Source organism: Penicillium rubens (assembly GCF_028828025.1).
Source record: "Penicillium rubens strain IBT 27055 chromosome Unknown utg000002l_segment0_segment0, whole genome shotgun sequence".
NCBI lineage: Eukaryota > Fungi > Ascomycota > Eurotiomycetes > Eurotiales > Aspergillaceae > Penicillium > Penicillium rubens.
The window spans coordinates 653,756-680,899 of NW_026890600.1; the positions used below are offsets into that span (position 1 = coordinate 653,756).

The 27,144-nt window shown below is 50.5% G+C and overlaps 13 protein-coding genes across 13 annotated transcripts; 5 read left to right on the top strand and 8 right to left on the bottom strand.

Moving 5' to 3' along the window:
- Window positions 1-139: 139 nt before the first annotated feature.
- On the top strand, window positions 140-331 carry N7525_002691 (putative urea hydro-lyase/cyanamide hydratase; the record flags this gene model as incomplete). The annotated part of the gene is made up of 1 exon (XM_061212404.1): window positions 140-331. The coding sequence occupies one exon, from the start codon at window positions 140-142 to the stop codon at window positions 329-331; it is 192 nt and encodes a 63-aa protein (XP_061069425.1).
- Window positions 332-567: 236 nt separating this feature from the next.
- Window positions 568-3,977, bottom strand: N7525_002692 (nucleoporin Nup84/Nup107 family protein; the record flags this gene model as incomplete). Its single annotated transcript, XM_061212405.1, has 6 exons — window positions 568-950; window positions 1,004-1,131; window positions 1,184-1,490; window positions 1,545-3,566; window positions 3,611-3,878; window positions 3,933-3,977. 6 exons carry the CDS (start codon window positions 3,975-3,977, stop codon window positions 568-570), a joined length of 3,153 nt encoding a protein of 1,050 aa, XP_061069426.1.
- Window positions 3,978-4,368: 391 nt separating this feature from the next.
- N7525_002693 (uncharacterized protein) lies at window positions 4,369-5,167 on the bottom strand (the record flags this gene model as incomplete). Its single annotated transcript, XM_061212406.1, has 4 exons — window positions 4,369-4,536; window positions 4,692-4,742; window positions 4,795-5,004; window positions 5,075-5,167. 4 exons carry the CDS (start codon window positions 5,165-5,167, stop codon window positions 4,369-4,371), a joined length of 522 nt encoding a protein of 173 aa, XP_061069427.1.
- Window positions 5,168-5,224: 57 nt separating this feature from the next.
- Window positions 5,225-5,564, top strand: N7525_002694 (SUMO family protein SMT3; the record flags this gene model as incomplete). Its single annotated transcript, XM_002559701.1, has 2 exons — window positions 5,225-5,434; window positions 5,505-5,564. The coding sequence occupies 2 exons, from the start codon at window positions 5,225-5,227 to the stop codon at window positions 5,562-5,564; spliced, it is 270 nt and encodes an 89-aa protein (XP_002559747.1).
- Window positions 5,565-6,238: 674 nt separating this feature from the next.
- N7525_002695 (uncharacterized protein) lies at window positions 6,239-6,814 on the bottom strand (the record flags this gene model as incomplete). The annotated part of the gene is made up of 1 exon (XM_002559700.1): window positions 6,239-6,814. The coding sequence occupies one exon, from the start codon at window positions 6,812-6,814 to the stop codon at window positions 6,239-6,241; it is 576 nt and encodes a 191-aa protein (XP_002559746.1).
- A 639-nt stretch (window positions 6,815-7,453) lies between these two features.
- N7525_002696 (uncharacterized protein) lies at window positions 7,454-8,082 on the top strand (the record flags this gene model as incomplete). Its single annotated transcript, XM_061212407.1, has 2 exons — window positions 7,454-7,913; window positions 8,042-8,082. Coding segments are annotated over 2 exons (462 nt in total). The 3' UTR covers window positions 8,044-8,082.
- A 934-nt stretch (window positions 8,083-9,016) lies between these two features.
- Window positions 9,017-9,913, top strand: N7525_002697 (RTA1 domain-containing protein; the record flags this gene model as incomplete). The annotated part of the gene is made up of 3 exons (XM_002559698.2): window positions 9,017-9,233; window positions 9,286-9,778; window positions 9,835-9,913. The coding sequence occupies 3 exons, from the start codon at window positions 9,017-9,019 to the stop codon at window positions 9,911-9,913; spliced, it is 789 nt and encodes a 262-aa protein (XP_002559744.2).
- A 225-nt stretch (window positions 9,914-10,138) lies between these two features.
- On the bottom strand, window positions 10,139-12,673 carry N7525_002698 (putative succinyl-CoA synthetase subunit alpha; the record flags this gene model as incomplete). The annotated part of the gene is made up of 9 exons (XM_002559697.2): window positions 10,139-10,225; window positions 10,285-10,577; window positions 10,633-10,664; window positions 10,725-11,329; window positions 11,382-11,592; window positions 11,655-12,037; window positions 12,111-12,254; window positions 12,324-12,445; window positions 12,520-12,673. 9 exons carry the CDS (start codon window positions 12,671-12,673, stop codon window positions 10,139-10,141), a joined length of 2,031 nt encoding a protein of 676 aa, XP_002559743.2.
- A 299-nt stretch (window positions 12,674-12,972) lies between these two features.
- Window positions 12,973-15,631, bottom strand: N7525_002699 (choline/carnitine O-acyltransferase; the record flags this gene model as incomplete). The annotated part of the gene is made up of 4 exons (XM_002559696.2): window positions 12,973-13,100; window positions 13,165-15,105; window positions 15,158-15,187; window positions 15,241-15,631. 4 exons carry the CDS (start codon window positions 15,629-15,631, stop codon window positions 12,973-12,975), a joined length of 2,490 nt encoding a protein of 829 aa, XP_002559742.2.
- Window positions 15,632-17,163: 1,532 nt separating this feature from the next.
- On the bottom strand, window positions 17,164-18,119 carry N7525_002700 (CAP domain-containing protein; the record flags this gene model as incomplete). Its single annotated transcript, XM_002559695.2, has 2 exons — window positions 17,164-17,509; window positions 17,563-18,119. The coding sequence occupies 2 exons, from the start codon at window positions 18,117-18,119 to the stop codon at window positions 17,164-17,166; spliced, it is 903 nt and encodes a 300-aa protein (XP_002559741.2).
- A 1,595-nt stretch (window positions 18,120-19,714) lies between these two features.
- N7525_002701 (thioredoxin domain-containing protein) lies at window positions 19,715-22,242 on the bottom strand (the record flags this gene model as incomplete). Its single annotated transcript, XM_002559694.1, has 4 exons — window positions 19,715-20,355; window positions 20,414-21,925; window positions 21,977-22,094; window positions 22,147-22,242. 4 exons carry the CDS (start codon window positions 22,240-22,242, stop codon window positions 19,715-19,717), a joined length of 2,367 nt encoding a protein of 788 aa, XP_002559740.1.
- Window positions 22,243-22,742: 500 nt separating this feature from the next.
- N7525_002702 (WD40 repeat domain-containing protein) lies at window positions 22,743-24,015 on the bottom strand (the record flags this gene model as incomplete). The annotated part of the gene is made up of 4 exons (XM_002559693.1): window positions 22,743-22,991; window positions 23,045-23,692; window positions 23,749-23,914; window positions 23,975-24,015. The coding sequence occupies 4 exons, from the start codon at window positions 24,013-24,015 to the stop codon at window positions 22,743-22,745; spliced, it is 1,104 nt and encodes a 367-aa protein (XP_002559739.1).
- Window positions 24,016-24,286: 271 nt separating this feature from the next.
- On the top strand, window positions 24,287-26,282 carry N7525_002703 (uncharacterized protein; the record flags this gene model as incomplete). The annotated part of the gene is made up of 4 exons (XM_061212408.1): window positions 24,287-24,309; window positions 24,362-24,397; window positions 24,450-24,696; window positions 24,936-26,282. The coding sequence occupies 4 exons, from the start codon at window positions 24,287-24,289 to the stop codon at window positions 26,280-26,282; spliced, it is 1,653 nt and encodes a 550-aa protein (XP_061069429.1).
- Between the last annotated feature and the right edge of the window lie 862 nt (window positions 26,283-27,144).

The following is a 27,144-nucleotide window of genomic DNA, read 5'->3' on the forward strand; positions in this document are numbered from 1 at the left end:
TCTGGCGGTTTATGTCATTGCACATCTTCCCGACACCCCTGATGACTGCTCCTCTCTTGGTGAGTATGTCCATAGCTGTGTTTCAGTGACTTGATCTCATTTTAGCTTAAACTTGGGCTGTGGGCCTATGTTGTACAACATGTTCAGCTCCGATCTCCAAACGCAAATCTTCCTTGCAGATAACATCGGTGCATACTGCGATCTTGTCCATGCAGATACTACCAGTGTCACGATGCATTTCCTCCGCAAGCGCTGGAGTGGCTGCAAAGCAGCCACCCTCCAGCGCGAGAATGGTCTCAACCCTTGGGCATATATCACCGCGACAAGCTAATGTGACAAGAAACGAAGAATGCCTAACGAGATCCAGCAATCAAATTGATGTTTTGACAAAAGACGATGTTGATGTATTCGTAGATGTCCTATTGACATGTGGTAGCTGTAGTAAAATGAAGTAACCTATCCTCCATCCATGTTTGATCCAGTTTCGTCCATATCAGAGCCTCGCCGTTAAAAACTCAAAGCCACTAAATCCCATGCTAATGTACACAGAACAAATCGCCGCTAGATCTACTGCTCCCGATCTGCGGACGATACGATCCCAAGCCTCTTCTTTTCTTCTTCCGAGATGGTGACATCCCAGATCTTCAGTTCCTGGCCTTTCTCGAAAGTAGTGTGGTCCATTGGGGACCGCCGCTGGCTGGAGTCCCGGATGACCAGGGCCTTGCTCGACAAAGCGAGCACATCGACAAGCTCGGCCATGCGACGTGACTTTGTAAAGGCGCGGGTGATGTGCTCGTAGTTTGCAGCCCAGATAGACACAACCATGCAGGATGTCAACAGGTCGTGCCGCTCGAGGGTGTGACTGGCGTAGTACAAGGCGTTGTGCCAATCAAGAAGCAGCTCTGGAATGTAGGTCGTCCGAATGTGTTCGAAGTCTTCTTCTTCCTCGGCTGTAGGAACGGATTAGTCTTGAGATATCAATGCCGCGACATCAAGTACATACCATCGGTAGATGTGGGTAGCCAGTCTTCAATGACCACTGCTCCAACACACTCTTCTAACACAGTGACGTATTCGTTCATGTCTTGACCCATGCCCTTCAAGGTGCCCGAGTCGCGTCGGCGTTTGGTCCTGGATCGATTAGCTTTGGCAATGATATAAGGTAGGAAAATGGTGAACTCACTTGGACATCTGCTCGTGTACATGTGCAAATTGCTCCACGGCGTCAAATCCGATAGCCAAGCTCTCCAGATCTAGGACCCTTTGAGCCTTGTAGTATGCCGAGACTAGGGCAATGTTGTTGGAGCCGGAAAGACTTCGCCGGTGGAGGCTGTTTCTCTTTGACTTGGTGGGGCTACTTGGCGTAGTTGCCTCGGTGTATGCTTCTTGCGGAGGCATCGAAATGATATCGGATCCGAATTTTTCAATTGAGATATCGGCCAATCGAAGACGGAAACTCAACTCGCGAGCAGCGGCAAGCTTATCAGCAACTAGTAGAAGTCAGTTCGGCCGGATTCTCAACAACAGGAGGGTCAGAAACATACGGAAGAATTTGCGATACAGCCACGATCCAAGATCGCAAATCTTATCCCACTGTCCATCTATGTAGCGAAGCCACTCTAGACTGCGAATCATCCTGTCATCTTCCGGAGCGACGAAAGTCCCAATCAAATCGGTCTTTGGTGACACCAATGCCCGGGAACCGTCAGGTCGTCGCAACACTCTCGAATAACCAGTGACCCCTCTAGAATGATCAACCGCAGAGACATGCTCCTTCACCCACGCCCATTGAACATCAAGAACAGTTTCCATGTCAATATGGTGTTTCCGGGCGAGCCGAACTTGCCGTACCTTCTCTTGTGGGTCAACGATTTCAATGAGAATCTTGGATAGAACTTCGGGTCCCATTGGCGCGGGGAGGAGAGACACGTAAAGTGGGACAAGATGGAATAGACCTCTGTCCTCCAGGGTGGCAATATGCCCAGCCACGATCACCGACGCCGTCTCAACGAAATGGGCATCCACGCGGGCGTAGCCCCTCGCACTGGCCACAACGTAAACATGAGCTGCAATTCTGAGAGCTTCTTCGTCATCGGCAGCTATGAGGAAAGATTCATCTACTGGTTTGCGCACGATCTCTGGGATAACAGAAGTATTCCCGTATTTATCAGTGCTGACTTGAGATACAGCGTGAGCCAGAGAAGTGAAGAATGTATCGTAACCTTTGCTGAGAATCATGGCCTGGATGTTGCGGAACGGATTACGCGCTTCGCCGCTGACCCGGTCGTTACCCTTGAGATAGACAAGGAACTTTTGGAGTTCCGCGTGCCCAGCGGGTTCCGGCTTGAATGCCACAGGGGTGTTGGGGGAGTGGCTGAGTTTCCGCTGGAATTGCTTGCAAAATCCCTGATAGCGTGAGAGCACGACACGGTTGAAGTACACGTAGAGGAAGTCGTCCCAGCTGCGGCAGACACTAGCTGCAGCGTCGGTTTCGCCAGCAAGCAGGGAGTAGACCGCTCGTTGGAATTCATCGGTATTGGGATCGCGTGTTAGCGCAGAGCAAGCGGTACGCCATGAATCGTGGGCTCGACTGTTCATCAAACGGGTGTGGCCATCGTCAGATGGGTATCGAGAACTTGCCGACTCGGGATCCACACTAGAACCGCACAAGCTGACAGCCCTCCATCCTTCCAGACGACCCTCTGCCCACTCACGAATCTTAGTCCAGTTCTCGCCCTGTCTGAGCATCTTCCAGCAAGTTATCCAAGTGGCGCGCTCAAAGAATTCGTCCTCCTTTTCTAGACTGTGCTTCTGACGAGTGAGAGCATCGGGGTCGAGTTGAGTAACTAGCGGTTTCTGTTCATCTTTGCTCAAAAGTGAGCGCGAGATTCCCGGGTCATTGGGCTCGAGAGGTTGTGGCCAGGCGCGCAAACGTTTGTGGCCCTTAATCGATTCCTTAGTATGAAGCCATCCAGTTGTGAACAATCCTTGGCCGCTTCGAGATTGCTCCTCCATTTCCGTGATCAGGGTATCAAACTCCTGGCTTCCTGTCTTCGAGGTCTCCTCCAACCACCGCATGGCAACGACGCACTCAAGTCCATATTGGTCGGCATTGAGGAACTCTTCCCAGATCTCGCGATCGCTTGAGTAGCGGTGAAGGTTTTGGAAAGCTGTCTGTCGTCCTGCCTTGTAACTGGCACGGCTGGAGGGGTCGTCAATGCTGATCAGGTTCAGCAGAAGGCGCCAAGTGTCGGCCTCAAGTTGCAATCGGCGTATTTCCTCGTAGCTTTTGGTGTCTTGCGACCCGCTCGACCGGAGGCCTGGCTTTGTTCGGTCCCCGGTCTGCTGGGTTTCGATTTCCTTAATCGCATTGTTCGCAATGTCGCGGTAGCTCTGCACGAGTTTGTAAGCTGCCTGGGCGCTGTTGAAATCGTCGGTTGAATTGTCGCGCTTGAACTGATCCAGCTTATCGGCGAATGCTTCGATCTGACGAGTAACGCGGTCAGCCGTCCGGCGAAGGGGATGCAGTGCTTCCTGGGCGCCTGCGGCGGTGAACAGTGGGGCGTCTGGGATAGAATTTAGCAAATGCGATCTAAACAGCGAATCTTACGCCGACCTTGATATTTGCCCGATGCGCCAAAGGTAGACTGCATAGAGGGCTCTGGATCAGAAACATCGGACCCAGTCTCCGATGCGGTGTCGCCATCCATATCTTCGTCCATATCCTCATCTTGGTCTTCAGATTGGTCTTCCGATTGGTCCTCAGATTGATCTTCCGAAATTTGTTCCTCGTCCTCCAATTCTTCATCCTCATCGAAAGATTGTTGCGAATCGTCGTCAATGTTGATGACCTCGTTTTGCCTAGGCGGCTGGGCAACCTATGAAAGAATTATGAGATAACAAAAGGCAAAGAGCAAAGGGAATGAACACACCTGTGTGAATGAGGCCCCAGCGGCCGATCGAGTTAAAGGCGCCATGATGGGGGACTTGGTTAGAAGGGAGAAGAGAGAGAGGAGCTCTTGAGGAATAAGTTGTGTTTGTCTCTTTTGGTTTTCGCGTTGGCAGACTAACCCCAAAAAGGACTAGCGGCAACACCAGCAGCTATTTCTACGAATTTTCGCCCGCGCCCTTCTCTCCTTCTTTTCTTTTCTTCTCTAATGTCTATAGGCTTTCATTAGAGTCTCGGTATGAAAACTCAATTTTCGTACAGGTCCATGAGGCCTCTTTGCGTGCTCACGATTGTCTTATAATAAATGCAGTTCTTCAATTAGCCTGGTTTCCTCCAAATGGAAACTCAGACCGCAAGGGAATTGTGACATCCTCCATTTTCGACATGGGTCACTTCTAAAGATTTAAAAAAATGTAATATCACTGCTTTGCTGCTTGAGCACGTTGTTTCATCTTCAACCGCAGCAGATTTGCTTTAGGGCAGCTGACGGTAGATGCTTGGTCACCTCGCTCTTGGTAGAAGGCATTGCAGCATTCATACAGAGCATCAATTTGTGCCTGGCATTTGTCCTCATTAAAGGAGTTTTTCTGCAAGCAATCTAGCTTCGGTTAGGCTTTGTTCTTGTACGAACATGCTATGAATTGGAAAATACCTTGAATGGCGCACTGTTTCACTGTCAGTAAGAGCTAGCACCCTGGGCAAAACCACTCTAAATGGACACTTTCAGGATATGGATACATACAGCACGCGGATGGCAGGGTTGATCGTGTGACAGGTCTTGCTTTAAATTACCCTATCAGGGTCTTAGCATATAGCCAATATGTTCACAATGAGAATTTACATACCATAATGCAATTATCAAAGACTGTACTCCGTACAAAGCGTTGTAGACACACTGTTCCTTGGAAGTGACGAAAGCGATAGAACAGCCAAACGCAAAATAGATTCTCCGCCTTCAGACCGTGGGGCGAGTGTGATATTCTGCCGTCGCCGCTGATCTCTCTTCTTCCTCTCTCTTCTAACCTCATCGTTCCCACAACCTTCGCTATCTCGAGCTTTCGTCTTCTAGGTGAGTATCTCTTACTTCAGTTCTGCCCTGAAATTGCGTTGAAATCATGATCTAACCCTCTCTGAACCCTTCAGGCATAATTCAAAGCCCCGCTCGAAGAGACTCCCGAACTCGCTTCTACCGTTGTAAGCATTCTGTCTCGCTGCCATCTCGTTCTCCACGAGAATTAGCCGTTTAACGAAACCCAGTCCACAAAGTCATTCATAATGTCCGACAAAGAAGGCGCTGCTCCTCCCACCGAGCACCTGAACATCAAGGTGACCGATAACAACAATGAGGTGTTCTTCAAGATCAAGCGCACAACGCAGCTGAAGAAGCTCATGGATGCCTTCTGTGAGCGTCAAGGAAAGCAAATTTCAACTGTTCGGTTCCTTTTTGACGGCACCCGGGTTCGCCCTGAAGATTCGCCCGAGACTGTACGGTTATCCCCCTCTCTTTTTTTGCCACCCATTGATGCCTAGGAACTTTCAAACTAACTGAAAATAGCTCGATATGGCGGACGGTGACACCTTGGAAGTTCACCAGGAGCAGATCGGAGGTTGCTAGACGAGCTCTGCATGCTAGAGTCGCACTCCTCCACGGGACCGAGGCTGCTAGGGCGACATACGTGGGGGGGAATACACTAGGGCTGATGGCCAGCAGTGGATAGAGGATCCTCATTGATGGCCCAAGGGCGAAGGGGCGGCGTTCATACTGCTTTTTCTTTTATCTTATGAATGACGATTATCAAAGGTCACTTAGTCTTCTCCAGACTTTGGGGGTGCTTGCGCTTTATTAAATTTCCGTCGAGGTCAAGACGCCCGCATATGGCAGGCGTAGTCTAATTTCGGTTCTAGGCTTTGTATTTGAATGTAGGACCGAGAAGCTAGGGCTTGCCAAACCAATAAGGACATTCTTTTTCTGGGAGTGCAAATGTCGCAATAGCTTGTCTCTTTTCGTTACGTTAAATAGCTTACTGGGGTCTCGATGCAGGGGTGTGCCTCGAGATATACCTAGGTACTCACTACGTTCCTTATCGCCATGGTCCCCGCGAGCAACGCGTTATCATGGGCCAGTAAAGTCCAACCTTGGATGGAATCACATGAAGTAACCTGTCCATTCGCGCACGATAAGCCACCGCGCAGCGAGCAGGCATATTATAAACAGGTACAATTCGACAATATATACAGATATACAGAAAGCCAATCGCCTAACATAACCCAAAAATCCCTCCAAATCCACTAACTGTTCCAAATAGAAGCCTTCATTTTCTCCTCCTCCTCTTTAGCCTTAGCCTTCTCCTCACGCTCGCGATTCCGCCTCCGAATCTCCTGCTCCTTAACCGAGCGATCATAAGCGCGCTGCTGCTCCGTCCGCTTCGGGGCACGGATCCCCAGCGCACCGGCAATCATTCGCTCCGCAACAGCAGTCTGCTTCTCCGGGCGACGGGTAGGAGGTTCCCGCGCCGAAGCAGGAGAAGCAGCCCTTGCCGTCCACGGGTTAGAGGTCTGCGGGGAGATAGGTGTCGGCGGGGGACCCAGAGGACCCTCAGCGCTGATGGTTGGCGAAAGCACCGGGGTAGCGTCTTCGTCGCGGGGCTTCGCGTCCTCGCCTTCCGAGGCGGAGAGGTCCGCTTCGTCTTCCCAGGAATCTGCAACGGGTTTGCGGGGTATTTTGGGTTTGGATTTGGGGGTTGAGGTTGCGGATTCTGTTGGGAGTTTTTCCACTTTTGGTCGGGGAATGTCTTGCACTGGGCCCTTTTCACCTATGGATAGGTTGCGGAGTGTGGATGTGAGCTCGGCGCTTGGATCAGACATGGTCGCGTCGGGTGTAACGGACAATAAATATACAGGAGAGTTAATGGTCAATAAGCGGATTAAGTATACAGGTCAAATTAAGGGAGATGTGTGCTTGAGATAGAAATAGAACTAATGGCGTCAGTGCCGGTGGCATTCCTGGTTTGATCGTGGAGAGAAAAAGAAGGGCTAGACCTTTCTGGTTCGGCTTTCTGCCTCAGGATTGTCAGGCATCAAGTCTATTATCCTTTCTATTTTTATTTCAGGGATAGTACAACTGTTGTAGAACATCTTTTATAGTGAATTCATCAGTCTCCAATGTACTTATATAGTATTCCGTGCCTAATCCCACATTCGACCCCTTACGTCGGAAGCACCTAAAGCTAGCATAAAAAGCCGGTTTATAGATCATTTCCCCAGGTCGGTAGTTATATGGAGCGTCAAACTACTGGCAACCTGCATCAGAAGAAGCAATATGGCAATAGCGGCAGCAGAATGCATTAAAGCATTGGAAAACTGATCAGTAACATCTTGATACTTCGACCTTCTACGGAGTAGGAGTACCTGTCTATAAATCCTCTCTGCGCCCCTGGGTTTTCCCTCTACCCCAGGTACCATTATCGTTCTTTTCCATCGAATTGACCATATCCAAATTACAACATGAAGCACGCTATTGCCTCCCTCGCCGCCCTGGCTAGCCTGTTCAGCCAAACCATGGCCTTGAAAAACAACGGAGTGTACGCAATCGTGTCCGCACGCTCTGGAGATGTTTGGGGAATCCAAAACTCGATCGGTGTTAAGCATCGGGTCGAGTTGGTACACCCGGAAGACAAACACACCGAGCACTGGCGTCTAGTCGCCTCTGGTCCCGACTTCTTCATACAGAACGTTTACACCCAGGGGATGCTCTCATGCCCAGAGGAACATCCGTGCGAAGTGGACACCCTTGGAAACAACGCACAGCTTTTCAAAGTCATTCAGAATGAAGACGGGACCTCCATCTTCCACCCAGAGGGAACTCCACTGGTGGTAGCAGCTGGGGAGGATAATGAGTTGGCGGCCCAGCCTTCGGATCCATCAGTTGATGCGGTCTTCCTTCTTCGTCCAGTCGAGCACGAGTGTGAGTCACTATATTTACTTTGCCATTGAACCTTTGAGCTATTAATCTAACTTTCGTTATTCATATAGAAATTGGATGGCGCGGGTTGTTCCTGATCCTGTCTGGGGTTGGTGACGTTTCATTTACAGGATGGGAAGATGGGGATATTAACAGGAAATCATATACGTAATACCGTCTACCATACACATTAAATCAAGCTGTATATGTAGCTATGAAGGCTCAGATTCCACGGGTTCCCTTGATAGATTCAAGTATGAGTGTCGGTTTGGTTCATCCGAGAGCAGCAGCCTGTTGAACTAGAGGGACATGGCTTTTATAGCACAATACACGAGATACTTATCATCTAGAGTACCTCCAGCTCATATTGTCATTATTAAATGAACCATTACCTTAAAGTAACGGGGTAAACAATTGTTTCGTTAAACACTATTCAGCACAAAGGATCCCCGACCCTGGCCCTAGGCGTACAGCCGTAACACTCAACCGAGGATTTTGGCGTAGCTAACGCCATTTATGCTGGACTATGAAAGAATACAATCATAATGAGCATAGAGCTATGATAGGGCTTTACCACTGGTCTCAGTTTAGGCTTTCTGTGTGGTGTGCAGCCATATCAGGATAGCTCCACCAACGATCCTTAAATTTGCGCCTCATCTAGTCAGAAGCGGCTATAACAGAAATAAAAGGTATACGCACAGACACATTGGATGCTCTGCAGATCTTCGCATACAATTGCAGGGTTTTACCATTGTACTAGTTAGTTGACAGGGGCCTAGATCACAGGGTGAATAGGAGTTTTAGCTATGTAGCGGAAAACGAACGGGCTAGTTGTATTCATTGGGTGTTTTGACTGGTCTAGTGAGAATCAAATAAAGATTACCCTGCAAAGGTGCGACCATGGCTTGAATGCGAAACTGATCTATCATGGCCGAGAAATCTAGGCAATATGTTCTTCAAAGAAAGATATACGTAAGAAAGATATGTGTCTATATATATCTTTCTTTGACACACAGGAATATGAAGTGAGCATAGAAGCTAACTTAACTTCATGACTTCTATATGGGGTACACCCGATCATATTGACCTTCCTCTATGCCAGAATCATGATCAAAATCCGTGCTGCAGCGAAATGTACTGAGGTGACTCCTCAATGCCCAGTTGAGGGCACTATCTACGGATACGCGCCCGATCTTGTGTTTAGTATTGAATTTTGCTTAATATTCGGTGTTTGTTCTCTGATCCAGCTCGGCCAGTTGATCAGATATCGCCTATGGTCTTTTAGTATTGCCGTGGTTCTCGGTGCTTTGACTGAGGTTATTGGTAAGTAAGAAACGACAGGTTGACTGTCCCGGAGAGAACTGACAAAAAATAGGCTATTTTGGTCGTATACTGCTCAACAAAAACCCATATTCATCCGCCGGCTTTAAGACGCAGATTTGCACTTTGACACTGGCACCCGCCTTCTGGTCTGCTGCCATATACCTGACGCTGAAGCATGGGGTGAATGTTCTGGGCCAAGAATACTCGACACTGAGGGCGAAGTGGTATCCTTACATCTTTGTCACCTGCGATGTCATTTCGTTGATTCTTCAAGGCGCCGGCGGTGGCCTTGCAGCAGCAGCAGCTAAGACATCCAAAACCAGTGATATTGGCAGCGATGTCATGATGGCCGGGATTGTTTGGCAAGTTGTTACCTTGACGGTATTTGCGGTGATGTCGGGCCATTTTCTTCTTTGTATAAAGAATGCCCCGAAAGATGGATTGACGGTTGAGGCCCGGAAAGTTTGGAACAGTCGCAATTTCTGGATATTTTTTTGGGGTATCTTCGTGGCATTTGTGACAACTTATGTCCGTTGCGTCTATCGGTAAGTCATTGACTAAATATTTGATATCTGCGAGGTACTGAGATTGGAGTGTCCAGTATCGCGGAAATGGCCGGTGGGTGGAAAAACCCTATAATGCAGGACGAACTTGATTTTACTATCCTTGAGTCGATGTAAGTCGAATTGTGACGAAGTTGCTAGGCATTGGAAAGAGCTGACAGATGCTAGAATGTGCGCTGTCGCTGTGATAGCCCTATGTGTCACGCCTCCTGGGTATTTCTTTCCGCAAATGCGTGGGGATTACACCAGATCAGTAAAGGAAGTGAAAGAGGTGAAGGGCTCTATTTTACTGGAGCCAGAGCCACGACGCAAATATCTAGTATAACCACAAAGTGTAAGCATCTATTGAGCCTGAGCCAACGCGATGGCCTTCTTCGCAGCCTCCTCAAATCCATCAAATGCATGCAAAGGAAGGCCACTCTCCGCAATCTACAAACATCCGAGTTAGCAACTAGGCACTGGTAGCGGATAATCAGATCAATACTTACCATCTTCTGTCCCAGTTCCTCATTTGTACCTCGCAGCCGCACAACAACTGGAACCTTCATATTCAAATCTCGGAAGGCCAAGATAATTCCCTCAGCAATCATGTCGCAGCGAGTCAGTCCGCCAAAAATATTGACAAATACCGCTTTGACGCGCGTGTCCGAGCAAATCACGCGAAATGACGCTTTGACAGTCTCCGAAGTAGCCTTGCCACCGGTGTCAAGGAAATTCGCGCAGTGGCCGCCGTGGATAGTAAGGGCGTCGACCGTGTTCATGGCAAGACCGGCTCCATTGACTACGCGATATTGTGAGCAAACATTTTCGTTCAACATCTAGATCAGAATACATACCAAGTGTGCCAATGCTGCCTTCACCTTCCAATCTACTGTATGTCAGCGGAGATACAGATAAACCTCGGAAGTATGTATATGTCTATACATACTTGACGTAGACAATTCCGTCCTTTTCGGCTTCAACCTCCTCCGCAACCTCTTCGGCTGTATCCCGAAGTTTGTGGATATCTTCCTGTCGACCAGAGCTGCGGAATGCAGCATCGTCGAAGCCGAAACGTGCACCGTGTACCTCCAAAGTACCATTAGCAGAGATGGCAAGCTGCGTCTCCAGCGTAAAGGCCTCCTTTTCCTTGTAGATTTCCCAAAGGGCTTGTACGAGGCCCGTAAGCTGCTCGTGGGCAGAGGCCGGATGACCCAAATGCGAGGCAACAGCAGCAATGATGGAACTTCCGAACTCGGTCTGAGTGTAAGGGAATGGAAATTTCAGCGGCCGAGCTGGGTTAGACTCGGAAGTTGACGAGGCAATGATGCATGGCGACAAAGCTGTTCGGTCGACTGTAATCGAAATAGAAACAGAACTATCAGAGCTGGAAGCCGACTCATTGACAGGGATCGACTTCTGCTTGAGGATATCGAATGCTTGGAACTGCTTGATGTACAGATTCCGCTTGTGTCCAGCTGTCGGCCTCGAGGCTGGCGCAACTCGTCTCATAGTATGGAAGCCACGTTTTTGTGAACTAGTCCCGGACATTTGCTGTGGGGACGTCAGTATACCTCAGATCGACAGTTTGAAGGAACACAATCACCTTTGTACCCGGCCGGCTATACTGATTAGCAAACAAGGTCTTCATACCTTCGCCGAACTTCTCGGGGTGGTTAACCATGACCGCCCCAGCACGTTCAAGCGCTTGATACTTAGTATGCGCATCTGGTTCCCCAGGCGCAGCCCATGCACCGGCATGTCCCATAATCCGGCCAGGGGGTGCTTCTAACCCGCCAACAAGCGCCATAATGGGCCTATCCCATCAGAATTGTATTCAAAGAACCCCGATAAAAGAACAAAAGACACAATAGCTTACTTGGGATCCACAGTCCTCCTTCGATAATCCTTAATCCACTCAGCGGCATCCATCTCCGCCGTACCCCCAACCTCACCAACCAAGATAATACCCCGAGTATCAGGATCATTCTCAAAGAGATTAAGAGCATCGACAAAGTTCGTGCCAGCTAGCACGTCCCCGCCCATACTGATACAAAGACTCTGACCGAGTCCCGCCCGAGTCGTCGACGCAACAGTCTCATAACTCAGTGTCCCAGACTTAGCCACTATACCGACATCGCCAGGCGCAAAGCAAGGCAACGGCTGGAAGCCGATTCGGCACTTGCCAATGGCGGATATAATGCCTGGGCAGTTCGCACCTACCAGACGGGTCTTGGATTGCGTTTGTAGCATGGAATGGATCTGTAACACTGTTAATAAAAAGACACTTCAACCATCCAAGCAAGATTAGCGATTAACCGCAATTCCTACATACCCGAAGGATGTCGTGGATCGGCACGTGTTCCGCCACGGCTACGACGAGTGGAATTTCCGCTTCAATGGCTTCTTCGATGGCTTTTGCGGTCTGGTTTCCTGGAACATAGATCGCAGATGCGTCCGGCTTGGCCCGGTCTTGGGCCTGGTGGTCATTAGCCAACTGGTCGAATTACATCTCCCAACGAGAGAACAACCAGTCCAATGCTCATACCGCTTTGACAGATGGGAAGACTGGTAGGCCTAGGTGCTCGCCTTCAACTCCAGGCTTCACGCCTCCCACAATTCTAGTGCCCCATTCAAGAGACTCTTTGGCATTGGCAGTCGCTTGTCTTCCTGTGGTGGAGATTAGCATTACATGGTATACCATTGCGGGACACGTCTGGTTCAAAACAAACAGGAAGAATTACCTGTAAATCCCTGGAATAATACTCTCGTATGAGCGCCAATCTTGAGATTTGGTAGAGTGTCCGCATAACTGGCGGTGCGGGGGGTGGTTGTGAAGTGCCTTGTTAGGGAGGCCCGTAACTGCGGCGCCCGTTTTGGCAGGGCGTGCAGAGTCATGGTGTTTAGGTTGGAATACACATGCAGGTTGGCACTGCGCTTCTATAGTTGGGGAACGAATTATATACAATGTCAATTTCAAAATCAGATATGTCAAGAAGGCTATTGAGTCAAGTCGGCTAATCCGGTGTCGGAGGTTTCCCCACATTTGCCGAGGAAGTCCTTCCAAGCCTTTTTATACTCCGCATGCTCAGAGATCCCTGTTTGGATAAGAACGAGACAGATATAGTCGATATAGATTCATGCTTCGTATTCTAATTCAAATAGATACAACGCCCTTCCGCTCCAACCCTGCGCAATCAATATTCATTGAGATGAAGCTTCTTCCCCACAAACCTGCGCCTAGCAGGCTTCTCGCCGCGTTGTTCCCGTTCCGCATTGAGACCCTTAAGCGCGTGAAGAAGCATACCAGCATCAAAGAAGCCATCTAGTAAGATAACAGTTAGCAAAAGAGCTGCAACAAAAGGTACCAAAAGGACGAAAAGACTTACATCCTCCCATTCCATCATCCTCCATGAAGCTACTATCAGCAGCCGAAGTGGGCGTCTCAGCACCCTGCGCACCACCACCTCTTACAAGTCGACCGCGCCGATGCGACTCAGACTGCAAGCTCTCCGCAAGCGCCTCGGTCTCTCTCGCTCGACTAGTTCGCGGACTCATCGTCTTGCGATTCGTCGCGCGCAACAACTTTCGAATCTCAAACAGATACGACTCAAGCGTGTGCATAAGACGGGACGTCTGTCTGTGCTTGGAGCTCGCGCAGATCGAGATCGACTCGTCCTTGATGATGTAGCCGATACCGAAGCCGTCGGCGGATGTAGGGCCGAAGCCGAAGTGTCGTAGACACGGGTTTCCACAGTTTGAGGTCGACAACACGGTGTTGTTGATCTTGTCCCAGCCTGCGTCCGCGAAGATCGCGGGTGTCGGTGTGGAGGTACGGTAGGCGCGTGTGCTGCTTCCCGGTGAGGAGAGGCCGTCGTCTGAAGGGGAGGAGGAGGATGGTTTCGGTGAGTCGGTGCCCTGGCTTTGAGTTTGGGATTGCGTTTCGCCGGGGCTGGAGTAACCGCCTGTTGAGCTGGTGTCCGGGAAGAGGCCTTCGTCGAAGGAGCGCTGCCATAGGCAGTAGAGGGCGTAGAGGTGACGGTCCGGGCCTTGGCCCTTTGAGCATTCCTTGGTGGCGGCCGTGTGCTTTTGGCATGCGGCGCGGAGGGCGTCGACCTTCTGGTCGGCGGTATTCTCGCCCCAGAATGCTGTGACAAAGTCTATGGATTCGGGCGTTACGGTGCGGATGGCTTCCGTGCGTCCGTGCAGGAACATCTTTGTCATGGCTGGTTCGTAGGTGTTCTCGACTCGACCGTAGAGGCCGTAGTAAGCGGCCTGGAAGGCCATCTGGATGAATGCATCCGGAGAGAAGCCCATTGAGGTTATGAAGTTCTTGCCAAAGCCTTCGAAGTCCAGAACTTGGAATTCATGCTGGCAGAGCAGGTCGGAAAGGTGGGATTCGGCGAAGCGGAGCGCAATGTTAAGTTCGGGTGTCATGTCCCATTCTAGCTTGCGCGGTGTCGTGCTGACGTTCCCGAAACTTTGCGGGTCCCGCTTCGCTGGGTCGGGGCTGCTGGTTGCCCATAGGCTTGGGGACTGACCGTTGATGGTCTTTGCGAAGCGGAGAATGGTGTCGGTGTACACGTCGCTGGCAAAACGTAGCACCGTGTGGCCATCCACGCCGGTATGCTCAAAGTTGATACCGGCGCTGCCGTTCTTGCAGACGATTATTTGCAGCTTGTCGTACCACCGGTTTGTGCAGGTTCCAACCTGGACACCCTTGATAACTTCGCTTGTGCCACAAAGCATGTTAGCACAAAGCTCGGCCGTGGTGGATGGCTCGGTGATGTCAAGACACAAGACAAAAAGCGCGGTATCGACAATGTTCAAACACTCCGCGTTGTTAGATCTGGAATCTTTTGTCATGATATCACGTAGCCCCGACCAAACTTTCCGATTCTCGGTGCTGAGTACACCCAAAGCACCCTTCGCAGCCTCATGAAGCGGAGTTTGAGCCGCATCCTCAATAATCGCCTGCAGGTTAAGCGAGATATCCTTCTCAGTCATGATCAAATCGCTATTGTCATCCAGGACGTCAAACCAGTAGAACTGCCCCCGACACATAACAACCATGTGTTTAGCCGAGGGGTCCTGGCTAATTACACAGCCATTATCGGTAGGCAAACGTGCCGTTCCAAAAAGGCGCGAGTACTGATACATGCAAAGAGGCGTTCCTCGCACGGTGTCAGGGGGCAACTCCTCTCGACGCACAGCTCGAACAAATGCCAATGCTGAGACCGCCAGTGACGCAGCTCGGGTCACCTGGTGATTCCTGGCGGGAGTTGGGTCGTCCTCCAAAAGGAAAAAAGGATTGAGGTTCAAAACAACAGCTGTGATTGTTAGATGCGTGCAAAATAGACCAAGCAAAGGAATCCAACTCACGGTTATCAAAATTCAAGTAGGAATCATACCCTAGAAATGATCAGCTGACATCCAACCCCATGCTTGATCCTGAATGGACTTACAAAATTGCTCGATATAGCTCGTCTTTGAACCAGCATAAGTCTTAAGCCGTTCTTGCAAAAGAGGACCATCGTTCTTTAAAAAGTCCCGAACAGCAGCCTTCGTCTCTTCATGATCACGCACGCTCTGCAAGCCCTTCAGGGTATCTATGTACCTGCGACAAGTATCGTCCAGGTCGGGGATAGGAAGCTTAGGCAGTGAATCCTGGTTTGCAAAAGTCAAGCCCTGGCTCTTAGGCTTGAGGAGCTCAGCAACCTCAGACGAGGGGTGGTCAGTAGAGACATTTGGTCTCATGACCGTATGACCTTGGGGGTCGGATCCAGACTTTCTGCTTGTCTCGGCGTCCATGGAATCACCGAGTGGTTTGGGGGCTGTGAAGAATCGAACTGCCATTGAGGAGTAAGACATGATATTAGATGTGTTCAATCTCGCAGGACAAGATAAAATCAGGCGTAGCGACTAGCGAGGAATGTGGGGATTGAAAGGAGACGTAGGGCTGTGCGATAGAAGTAGTGGCAGTCTTGGAGGCAGTATGATGGCATTGAGACTATGTCATGTGCAGATGCAGATAGATGGGCAAGTGACAAGGGGGTGAAAATAAGATATATGGGGAATATATGAAAGTCACAAGATAGAGATCATGCAGGGATTAGAGAGAAACTCGGGGTGGCAAGAGACAAGAAGAGAGCAGGATAATTTTATATGGGCGTGGGGATTATAGAGTGATCCCGACGGGTGTGGATCCGGCTCGGGCCTAAGGGAAAAAGGAAATTGGCCATAGATTAAGCAAGGTACTTACAGGGCACTGTACAATAGTGCAAGTGGGTTGGTGTGACCGGATGATACGGTGGAAGAACGGAATGATAGCGCCGGAGAAACGGATGAGGTTCGCTGTGCCGCTTGTCAGATGTCAAGTTGCCAAGAAAAGAACCCCGTAGACAAGTAGCCCATGGGCCCTACAGCGACTCTTCAAATAATATGGGAGACTCGGAGATTGCAACATGTAGACAATCACACCTCGAGCTGTTTCCATGGAGGATAGGGATGGAATGGCTTTGTCTTCGGAGGATGCCCCTCACCCCGTGGGGGGTAATTAAAAGGGAAATGATAGGATGGCATAGACCAGGCTAAGAACTTACTTCCAAGGTTAATGTCTATCAACCCTGCACGTTGCTGCAGATATCTTGGCTCGGAATAAGGATGTACAAAGAAAGCTTGAAATCCGTTGAGGTTGAGAGATTTAAGGTCGAACTGTTTAATAAAGATAAAGAGAGGACACTCGGGACGGAGGAAGTAGTCTACCGTGTACCCGACACAGAAGTTCTTGGAATTTTGGAAGTATATCGGTTTGGGCTCTCTCACTTCGTGTCCGAATGACGTTTCGGGCGAAGGGACCGGTCATGCGGGGGAGCTTCTGGTCACGTGAATCCAGCGTCATGGAGCTAAAAACATATAACGACAACAACAACTACGACTACAATAGAAAATTCTACGATTTTGTGGGGTAAGGATGTCAAGGAAAAATTCATGATACGCTGGGGTTATACACGGTACATCACGCTCGCAAAAGGAACAGAAAATTGACGCCAGAGATTTTGTTATCCACAGGATGAACCGCAACACAGTGGCGGAAGACAAGGAGTCAAATATTCACAATGGAACAATAATATCTGCATTGCCATGAGTCCTCCAAGGTAGGAGGACAAAGCACGCTTGCATACATACAGTATGGGTCACCGATCGAGGCAGGACATGCAAATGATGAAGAAGGGTAAAGACAAGAAGACAAATCCACATGGCGCAAAGCGAATGGGAACAGAAATGTTGTTTGGAAGAATATGATCCAGTGGGTATAGATCGCCAACACAAGAACAAGTATCCGATGTGGCATTCTCAAATCAACAGCTCCATCTATCCCAAGACGTTTATGCGCTGTTGGGCTTCAAGACGTTGTCGGCATACTCGCCGGCATAGTTACCGGGGGTGCCATAGTTGCAGACAGTGAAGGGGGCGGCGCCACCAGCATTCTTCAAGTCAGAGCAGCTAACGGTAGCGCAACCGACGTGCGAGGTGCCTTTCCAGACGATCTGAGTGAAGTGGCCCCATTTAGAGAAGTTGGACATGTCAGGACTGGCCTGGCCATAGAGGCTGGCGAAGTATGGCTCCTCATCGGTGTACATCATCTGGCTGATGATCTTCTCGCCAACCTGTGCCTCATCGTAGCCGTATGCGATGTTCTGACCGTAGGATCCGCTGGCGGACGGAATGGAACTAGTAACGTTAGAACAATTGTTTTTCAGACCACAAAATGGAGGAATACTTACGTGTCATGTTCATACACGCAACGCGAGGCGAGAGTGTGGGCGGCTTGCGCAAGGTCATCGGACCAGGTCAAAGCGCTGGCAGAGTGGTCGCTGCGGTGAATGTTGTGGTAGTGCAGGACGGATTCATGGTAGGAGTTGCCAGCACTGGGGGCGGCAGTGGCAGCGGCGGTAGTCGAGGTTGCCGAAGAGGTCGCGACGGGGGCAGCCGATGAGGTCTCAGGCTGGATTTCGGCTTCGGTGGCCGAGGACCAGGTGGAGGACCAGGTGGTCGCGCTGCTGGGTTCAGCAGGCTCAACCTCGGGAGCAGGAGTAGGAGCCGCAGGAGGGACGGACTCGACGGTGGTCTTCTTGGAAATGTCGGCAGTGTGAACGGCAGCGTTGGCGGGCTTGGTGGGGTCCTGCTTGACCAGAACAGCAGTGCTAGGGGCGTTGGTGGGCCACTGGGTGACAGTCTCGGTGACGGTGGTGGTAGTCCACTCGGTCACATAAACTTCCTTCTCAATAACCCTGGCACAGGTGCCAACCGCCAAGGCGGCAAGGATCACAGCAGAACGCATTTTGGGATTGAAGACAAAGAAACTTCTCCAGGAAGTTTGTTAAGAGAGAGTCGGGATTGGGTCAAGCAGATCGACTGCGTTGACAAAGGAGTGTGTACGTTGGGGAGATAAAATGAATGGCAGGCCTCAAAATAACTTCTTTCTTCAAGGAGTGAAAGAAAGATAAGATGCAGGCTGGAAAGATCGGATGGAGAGGAGGAAGGGAGAGAAGAGGAGAGAAGAGGATAATGTAAATAATGTAGAAAGGGGAGATGAGGAGGAGTGGGCCCGTGCGAGTAGGGAGGATATTAATTTTAAATGAAGTCCAAATGTACTTGGAGGCACAAAGGCTGTAATTATTTTATAAATTATTCTATTTGAACAATTTCAATGGCTTTCTCCTGTACTTATTCTCTTTCCTTTTGACAATTGCCAGCCTCTTGAGATTTGGACATACCTCAGTGTGGCACGTTGTGTAGTACAACATACATTCCAAGCCCTAGATACACCCATATGAGGCTGGTGATTTTGGATAAGCAAATATTCTCCGAGATTTCTGTAATTTCGTTTAAAGTATTAAGGATATGGATATATTAAAAAGTAAAAAAGGGAAGATGAAATTAAGAATTAGGGTATGATGTGTGATGTGTCCCCTGGATGTATCGTCTGGACCGTTATGGAGTATAGATGGAGTATATACTCGTGAGTGCGCGTACTCCGTACTCCATACTACTAATCAGAAGCGACAAGGGAAATAAAGTAATTAAAAGTACCGTGGGTTTCAGCTCAAAAGCAGTGCCTATGGAGTACTAGGGTATTAAAGCGAGATCTTCTGTGATCGAAGCCAGGGGACATTAAGAAGCCCCTTAGGCACAGTTTCAAACCTTGGTACCCACTCGTAGCTTTAACAGCCAATCACAAGAGCTCATAGGAAAAACAAACATCCCCACTTGCACACCCGCTCATCCCACTAAGAAACTTGGCTTGGAGGCCGATTCGGTAGTCTGAACGGGCGGATCTGACATAGATTAAATCAATCAACCTCGTTTCAGCCACTCATTTAAGACGGGATCAAAGTATTCTCCGGAGTACGGAGTATCCGGCATCGAAATCAGAACTGCCACTTTTTGCTTGGGCTTTGAGTTTTAGCCCGTTTCCAATTTTTCTGTCGATAGATCGTCGTGATAGCGGAAGAGCAAAACCAATATCATGGCTGGGACAACCAATCAGAGCAAGGCGCCGGTTGACGCAGCATCCACGGGTTGTGGTGGGACAGGGCGCGTATACATTCTAAGGAGGGGGGAAGTCCAAAACAACCATGGATCATATTTTTGGTTCTACCTGTATATCACCTCTGCTGAGGTTGTACGGTGTACTCCGTCCAGAGTACTCCGTATTCCGTCGGTAGATTCTAGTCTTCAACGTACATCTCCACCTTTTCGGCATTGGAGCCCAGGGTCCACAGTCTAGAAGGGCGGCAGGGGGTCCGCTCTGGAATAATGTAAAACGTAAAACGTAAAGCGTGCAATACCCAACCAAACGTCAAAGAACGCCGCACAAAACACTCCTGATGTTAATTTGAAAAGAAAATTAATTCCAAAACTCCTAGCGCTCGCCTAGAGATCAATAATTTGGCATCGCCCAGTCTCACAAACCATCAAATAGTTCTTGGCCGGCTCAGCGGCTTTTAAATCTTGAAATAGCACATTTCGGGATTTAAGCCAGAAGGATTGATTCCCCACAAAGTCTTTCAGGTGTGAGGGGCGAATGTCGACAATTGAAGTGACCACGATAGACGAGGACACGGCCACGCCGGCCTCGGCCCGTAGCCGACGCCGGATTAGGTCGAGTGCCGACACGGGCTCATCATTCCGACTGAGGAGAGAGTCGCCACGTGGATCAGGAATCGAGGAGATATCGGCGGTGGAGAACACACCCGTCACCGTGCGAGTACCAATCTGAAGGCCCACGATCACGTCCAGCATTCCTACGAACAGGAAGGGGTGCTGGATGATCTCCACCGCGAAGGTGTTGCAAGTCTGCCGGGCCAAGGTCCGGTAACTCTCATCCCCGAGCAGGGCGGATAGGCGCAGGAGATTACGCGCAATAACTCCGTTTACCGAAGGTGTTGCTGACTCGGTGCCGGTCTTCAGGCGGAGGAGCGGTCCAGGCATGCCAGGGGTGGTGACGGAAGGTGTACTGTAGTATCCGGCAGCTGTAGAGCCACTCTGGGCCAAGAAGTATTCATTGAGGTACTCTAGAATCACCAAGTTAGCCATTTAAATCCTGTTAAAAGCAAGGGACTATTCACTCACTTTGCAGTCGCTCGGCAAATTGAAGATAGCTGTCGTCGTAAGTAGCGTCATACATGTCGAGCAGCCCGCTAGCCAAATATGCATAGTCATCGGCGAAACCCGGGGTGTCTCCGCGATTTCCATCGCGGTAAATACGCCATAGCTGTCCCGTGGCTTTGTCGAAGAGCTTGTCCTTGATAAAGCCGATTGCTCGTGCTGCCGCTTCGCGGCAATGCACAGCCTTCGAGCTCTCTATCTCTTCAAACAGAACACTACACTTGGCAAGCGCACCGATCGCCAATCCATTCCAGGCCACGATAATCTTGTCATCCAGGTCTGGCCGCCCACGTGTCTGTTCGCGGTGATCGTGCAACTTTTGCTTCGACGATTTGATAATCTTAACCACTTCTTCTTCGCTAAGACCAAAGTCTTTAGCAAGTTTGCTCGGCGTCGCACGGATGGACAACACGTTTTGGTTCATGAACTCATCATGTGGGTCGTACTCGGGTGGAACGTTGCCGTCAGGGAGAACACCCCAGTGTTTGGCGCAAACTGGAGCATCCCGAGGGCCGAGGACTGAGGTGAGTTCCTTCAACGACCAGACATAAAAGGCACCCTCCCGCTTTTCGGTATCATTTGGATGAGGGTAACTATCGGCGTCTTCCGAGGAAAAGAACCCTCCGGTGGGCGACTGTATCGGGGCGCTCGTCAAGTAGGCAGACAGGTCATAGACAGCGCCTAAAAGCTCGGGGTCATGAGTGAGCCGGAAAGCATCCACATAGACATCCAATAGCTGTGCCTGGTCATAAAGCATCTTCTCGAAATGGGGGAGACCCCAGTCCGCCGTCACGCTGTACCGTGCGAATCCGTGGCCGATGTGGTCCCGAATTCCGCCACGAGCCATATTCACTAGCGTCGTGACAGCCATCGCGGTCGCTTGTTCGCACTCATCATGCCCTACAACATCCATGACTTGGGTCGGGTAGGCACCGAGCCGGAGTAGGAAGCTGAGGTTGGACGGGGTAGGAAATTTGGGTGCGCGGCCAAACCCGCCATTGACCGAGTCGTATCGAGATGCAAAATGCTGATACGCTTCTTCTAGAAGCTCAATATCCATCTCCTCGTCCTTATCATTATCGCGGTCACCTTGCTGCGTGTGCGTCCCTTCCTCGGCAAACTCCCTCAATTGTTTGGTGATCTCTTTAGCACTGTCGAGACAACGTTGCTGTTGTGTCTGCCAGACATCCCTCAGTTTCTCTAAAATCTCCACAAATCCGATTGCCTCGGGGCCCCTAAATGTGGTTGAATTTGGGCCTTGCCAGTAAGTGCCACCAAACACGGGCTCAAGGCTGGGAGTCAAAAACACATTCAAGGGCCAGCCACCAGAACCAGTTGTGGCCTGGACATAATTCATGTAGACGTCGTCAATATCTGGTCGCTCTTCGCGATCAACCTTGATCGGGACGAAGGACTCGTTCAGAATCGAGGCTACCTCTGATGACATGAAAGATTCCTTTTCCATGACATGGCACCCTAGACAAGGTTAGAATACCAATACCCTCACTTAGAGTAGTTGGGACCTACAATGACATGCGGAGTAACCGATACTAAGAAAGATCAAACGATTGTGCTTCTTGGCAAGCTCCATAGCTTCTGCGTCCCAGACTTGCCATGCTACCGGGTTATTCATATGTCCTCGGACCTGTTGTTCCGTGAGCATGTTGCAGTTTATTTTAAGGTAGCACGTCTCTCACATAAGGGGATTTGCTTTGGTGCAAGCGATTGACCATTTTTGGGCCTGTGTCTGGTACATCATGGCGCGGATGTGAGTGGTTGATCGAGGCGGCCATTGTCACTGGATTTCTAATACTTTCTCTGGTCGGAGACTAGACGTCCGTCAACCCGATGCCCAAGAGGGGGGTTACTTGCAGGTAGTACGTACCTAGACACCCAACCTTGGAAGTTTAGAAGCTACCCCACGTGCAATCAAGTCTTATGGGGTATAGATGGCTGGCATAAATAGTAACTCTTAGATATGAAGACAAACGGGCCGGGCTGTAACGGGCTGGAGCGTGTTGAAGCGGGTTAGAGCGTGTCTTGAAGGATAAAGTCGTGTGCGGGCCAACGCCATTTAAGCGGGGGAGTCGAGGCGAAGGTCGAGGTCGCGGGAGATCGGCCCTGTGCGTCATGGCTGCATCAGAAATGTCACGTGACGCATACTATACGGTTGCGGGAACTGTATATTATGGACAGTTATGTAGTCTACATTGTATGCATTGTATGGTATTGGTGCACTGTACATGTCTGCTAGTTTTACACAAGCTCAAAACATAATAGGGTATCACAACATCTAATCGTCTCCCATTAGCTCTGCCAACTCTGCCTCTTCCTCCGCTGTTAGCATTGATTCGGCTGGCTTTTCCTCCTCCTCTTCTGTGGGCTTCTTTGCAAGTTCCACTGCTTTCTGAAGTTCATCAGGCCGAAGGGACCATTGGCGAATAGTCGCGTCAATTCCCACGCTGACAATGGTTGACCCTACAAGCGCAAGCCCAGTGACCTCTTCGAAGTGGCCAGAGAAAGTATGATGGAGTGCTCCAGTCTGTTTTAATCAGCATATAGGCCTTAGACAGACGAAAAAGGAGAGACCCTTACCGATCGGTTCCATACTCTAACCTCCTCGTCCCGACATGCAGTCACGACCCAGCCTCCCGTTTCGTGGACGACAACATCACGGACAAAGTCAGGATGCTCTAGGGTCAGATTGGCCTTCCATCCATCCTGTCGAACCAAGCACTTGGCAGTCCTGTCAGCCGAGGCAGTCCAGAGGTCACCGTCATTATCGAAAAAGAGCTTATAGACACTAGTGTCATGAGGAAGGAGAGGGTCAGTAGTACTCCCCCCACCAAAAATACTGAACTGGCGAATCTCTCGGTCACTTCCTGCGCTAAATACGGTCGGTTGGGTGCCCTCTGATTCTGGGTCAAGAACAAGGTCCTGAATGCCGCGAGAGTGGCCCTTGAAGGTCTCCAACCGCTCACCACTTGCGATATTGAACACTAGGATTTGCGCATCGGCGCCACCAGAGATGAGCAGGTCGTCACCTAGTAGTCTTGCACTGGTGACTGATCGAACAAAATCGGCATGGCCTTCGTATTTCTGGCGCGGCTGGCCCGTGGCTGTGTCCCAACTCCAAATAGCTTTGTCCCAGCAACCGGCAAACAGGAGCTTGCCATCGGGACTCAAACAAATACTAGTCAGGGGGGCCATAGGACCTGTAAACACCCTAGCTGTTTCTCCTGTCTGTAGAGAGGTGAGAACTTCAGATCGAGACAGTTCGAGATGACAGATGCACTCACGGCAAGGATGATCCTCCTCACAGTGCCATTGCTTTGCGCAACGTAGATCGAGCCGGTATTCCAGGGGTCTGGATGAGCTGCTAGGATCTTGCCCTGCAGTCGAATAGGGTTTCCATTGGTGTTCTGGGACTTGGCATCTTTCCGCTCCTGCTCATCCAAAGATGCGCTGTGAGGGATGTCAATTAACACTTTTCGGTTCAAAGACCAAAGAATTGTTTTGACTCACGATGTCTGAAAGAAATGATCTCGGTTCGAAGATGTCGTCATCGTGTCTCGAGTCTCTAAAAATCAAGTCAAACGTAAAAGCAGCTCTCTTTTTTCCCCGTCAACTTCTCCCCCGCCAACTCCAAAATTGCTATCTGAGCTTACGTCGTCCACCGTAGCCCGTATCCTCCACAAAACCACAGAATTTGCGTTTCTTCTCCCTTCCCTTCTCTTCCCAACCTCATATCTCGTCTCTTCAGATCTCTCCGTTTTCCTATTCATTCCCTCCGTATCTCCATTTTGCTTACCCCGCGCGATATCGCGCACAGCTGCCATGGAAATGAATCACCTCATAGGGTCAGTCTGAACCTGTTCGGAGCCGGGGTGGCCGGGAGTTAACATCTGGCAGTCAGCGTTTCAACCTGATCTCGAAGAGTGATATTCGGTGAGTTTATCAAGTCTCTCAATTGCCTTGTACACAAATTAATTGCTTCCAGCTATGTCGGTACTCTTCACGAAATCAACCCAGAAGCTTCCACGATAGCTCTTGAGAATGTCATGTCATTCGGCTCGGAAGGGCGCCGTGGCAACCCCGCCGAAGAAGTGCCTCCCTCCACCAGTGTGTACGAGTACATTGTCTTTCGAGGAAGTGATGTGAAGGACATCAGCATTGCTGGGGAGGAGCAAAAGGAGCCCGCACCGCAAGAAGCCCCTCGGGTACCAGAAGACCCTGCCATTCTCGGGGTAAGTCACCATAGCTCTTTCCTCGATCCACCACGTCATCCAGCACAACGAACCACACGCCCATTGCCTCGGGGAATTGATCAAGTGACGAAAAATTCTCGGATGTAAACTCACAGACCTGTTCTGAATGCGCAAAACCGTGTAGAGATTTCCGTTGCCTTCCTTCTGATGATCAATTTCCCCGTCTTGGACTTGTTTTCATGTGTCATTGTATGCAGTGTGCTGACTAGTGCAAACAGGGCGCGCAACGACCCGTCCCTGGCCAAGTTCCTGAGCCGGGACCTGCTCCACAGAATCTTCCTCCCCAGGGCCCTCCCCAGTTGCCCCAGGGAGCCGGCCCTACTCCTCCCGGTTACCCCCCGCAGCACCAATTCCAGCAAGGTTTCTACCCTCCCTACGGACAGCGATTTGGACCACCTCCTCCATTCCCTCCCGGTCCTGGTTTCCCGCCGTATGGTGCTCCGCCTGGATGGTACCCCCCTCCAGGCCATGGATTCCCTCCTGGGCCCGGTCAATTCCAGCCACCGATGCCCATTGGCCCTGGTCAACAACCTGGACCTCAACAGCCTGGCCCTCAGCAACCTGGACCTCAGCGCCCGGGACCTCCTGGTGCCCCACCCGCGCCTAAGCCTACCTCTGAACTCCCGGTCGGGGATAAGGTTACCAACAAGTCTACGAGCGGTAACGCAACCCCAGCTGCTCAGAACGCCCCCACTCCTCCCATCGAGTCCAAGCCCACTGTATCTGAAGCTTTGCAAGGCCCTGTCAGTTCTGCTCCTCTGGCTGCTGTCCCTCAAAAGAATGGCCGAGTCATGCCAGCTATTCCGATCGCCGCCCCAAAGCCTGCTCCTATGACCGCCCACATTCCTAGCGCCCCTCGCGGAAATAACCAGTCTATCACCGATGCCACTGCCGCCGCCACTGCTGCCGTTGCTGCGGCCATGGCCAAGTTGCCGCAACCTGGTGCTCAAAAGCAAGCTGGACAGCCCGAGGGTGCAGTGGACGCGCTTACGCAACAGATGAACCACATGCGCCCTTATGACAACACCCGTCCTGCCCGAGGCGGTCACCACCACCCTCGTGGTGGTCGCGGCGGTGCTCGTCCTCAGCACCAGACCAAGAAAATCGAAGTCCCCCAATCGGATTACGATTTCCAAACGGCGAACGCCAAGTTCAACAAGCAGGATTTGGTGAAGGAGGCCATTGCCACGGGAGTGCCTGTTGCTGAAGCCGAGGCCCATGCAGCCGAGGAGGCAGAATCCATGGAATCCTTGTCAAACGTCGGCGTCGTTGCCAACCATGGCTACAACCGTGGTTCTTCCTTCTTCGACAATATCTCGAGTGAGGCTCGCGATCGCGAGGAAAACACCACTCGTGTCGGAGGTCGTGAATGGCGCGGCGAGGAGGAGAAACGCAATATGGAAACCTTCGGACAGGGCAGCGTTGACGGCTACCGCCCCAACTACCGCGGTCGTGGCCGCGGCCGCGGCTATGGTCGTGGTCGAGGTGGTTACAGTCGTGGCTACGGCCGGGGTCGGGGCGGCCGGGTCCCCTCGGAGTCCACTGGTGTTCCATCCCAAGGTTGATCGAGATCTCTTTTGATTACATGTCCTTCTAGCGATGATTGCTATCTTGTTTTCATATTTGGGTGGCAAGACCTATGACCGAAACGAATAATCACACTTGAATCTTTTCTAGTCTCTTCGGCGCAATGGCAACTGGGGCCGGGGGCATACTGGGTTGGCCATGCGATAGTTTTCGCAACAGCAATTATGGGTGTTTTTTTTTTTTTTTTTTTTTTCCTCTCTATTTTTCTCTTTATTGTTTATCTTGTTTTTCTTTTCCATCTGCCACGCATACCCTTTCTGCAGCGTCTTCTGAAATTCCTGGACCTGGTGGATTGTTGTCATGTTCTCACTGTGCAGAAAGTGGCGAATGCACCATGGTCTCTCGAGCTCGCCGGCATAGAGCAGATATCGTTATTATGTGTACATCATCTGGGGAGAAAAATCCCGCCCCCATCCATGACCTAAATGAAAAAGGCAAAAACGAGGCCAAATGGCCTTCGAATCTTATTCTTTCTTTGTATATTGTACATGTGTTCCGTACAACTAGATCTACATAATGTAAATAAACACTGCATACAGCGTTGTAATTCGCTGTATCGAGACTTCTCGCCCCTCATTCATCGGGGCCAAGGACCTCAAAAGCAGCCATCCTACAACATAGATCGGACTCCATCTGGTGTCCAACCAATACTACTTCCAGACGTCACTCGGTGGATCCCAACTGTGGAGAATTGGCTGTCTCCACATGCAACAGATCTTGGTTTTGAGCTCTCCCCCGCCCGATACATCATATACATTATACATCACACCTTTGTTTTGTACCGACCGCTTCTTATAAATTGCTAATAGAGAACCGTATTACGGAGTACGCTGCACTGTT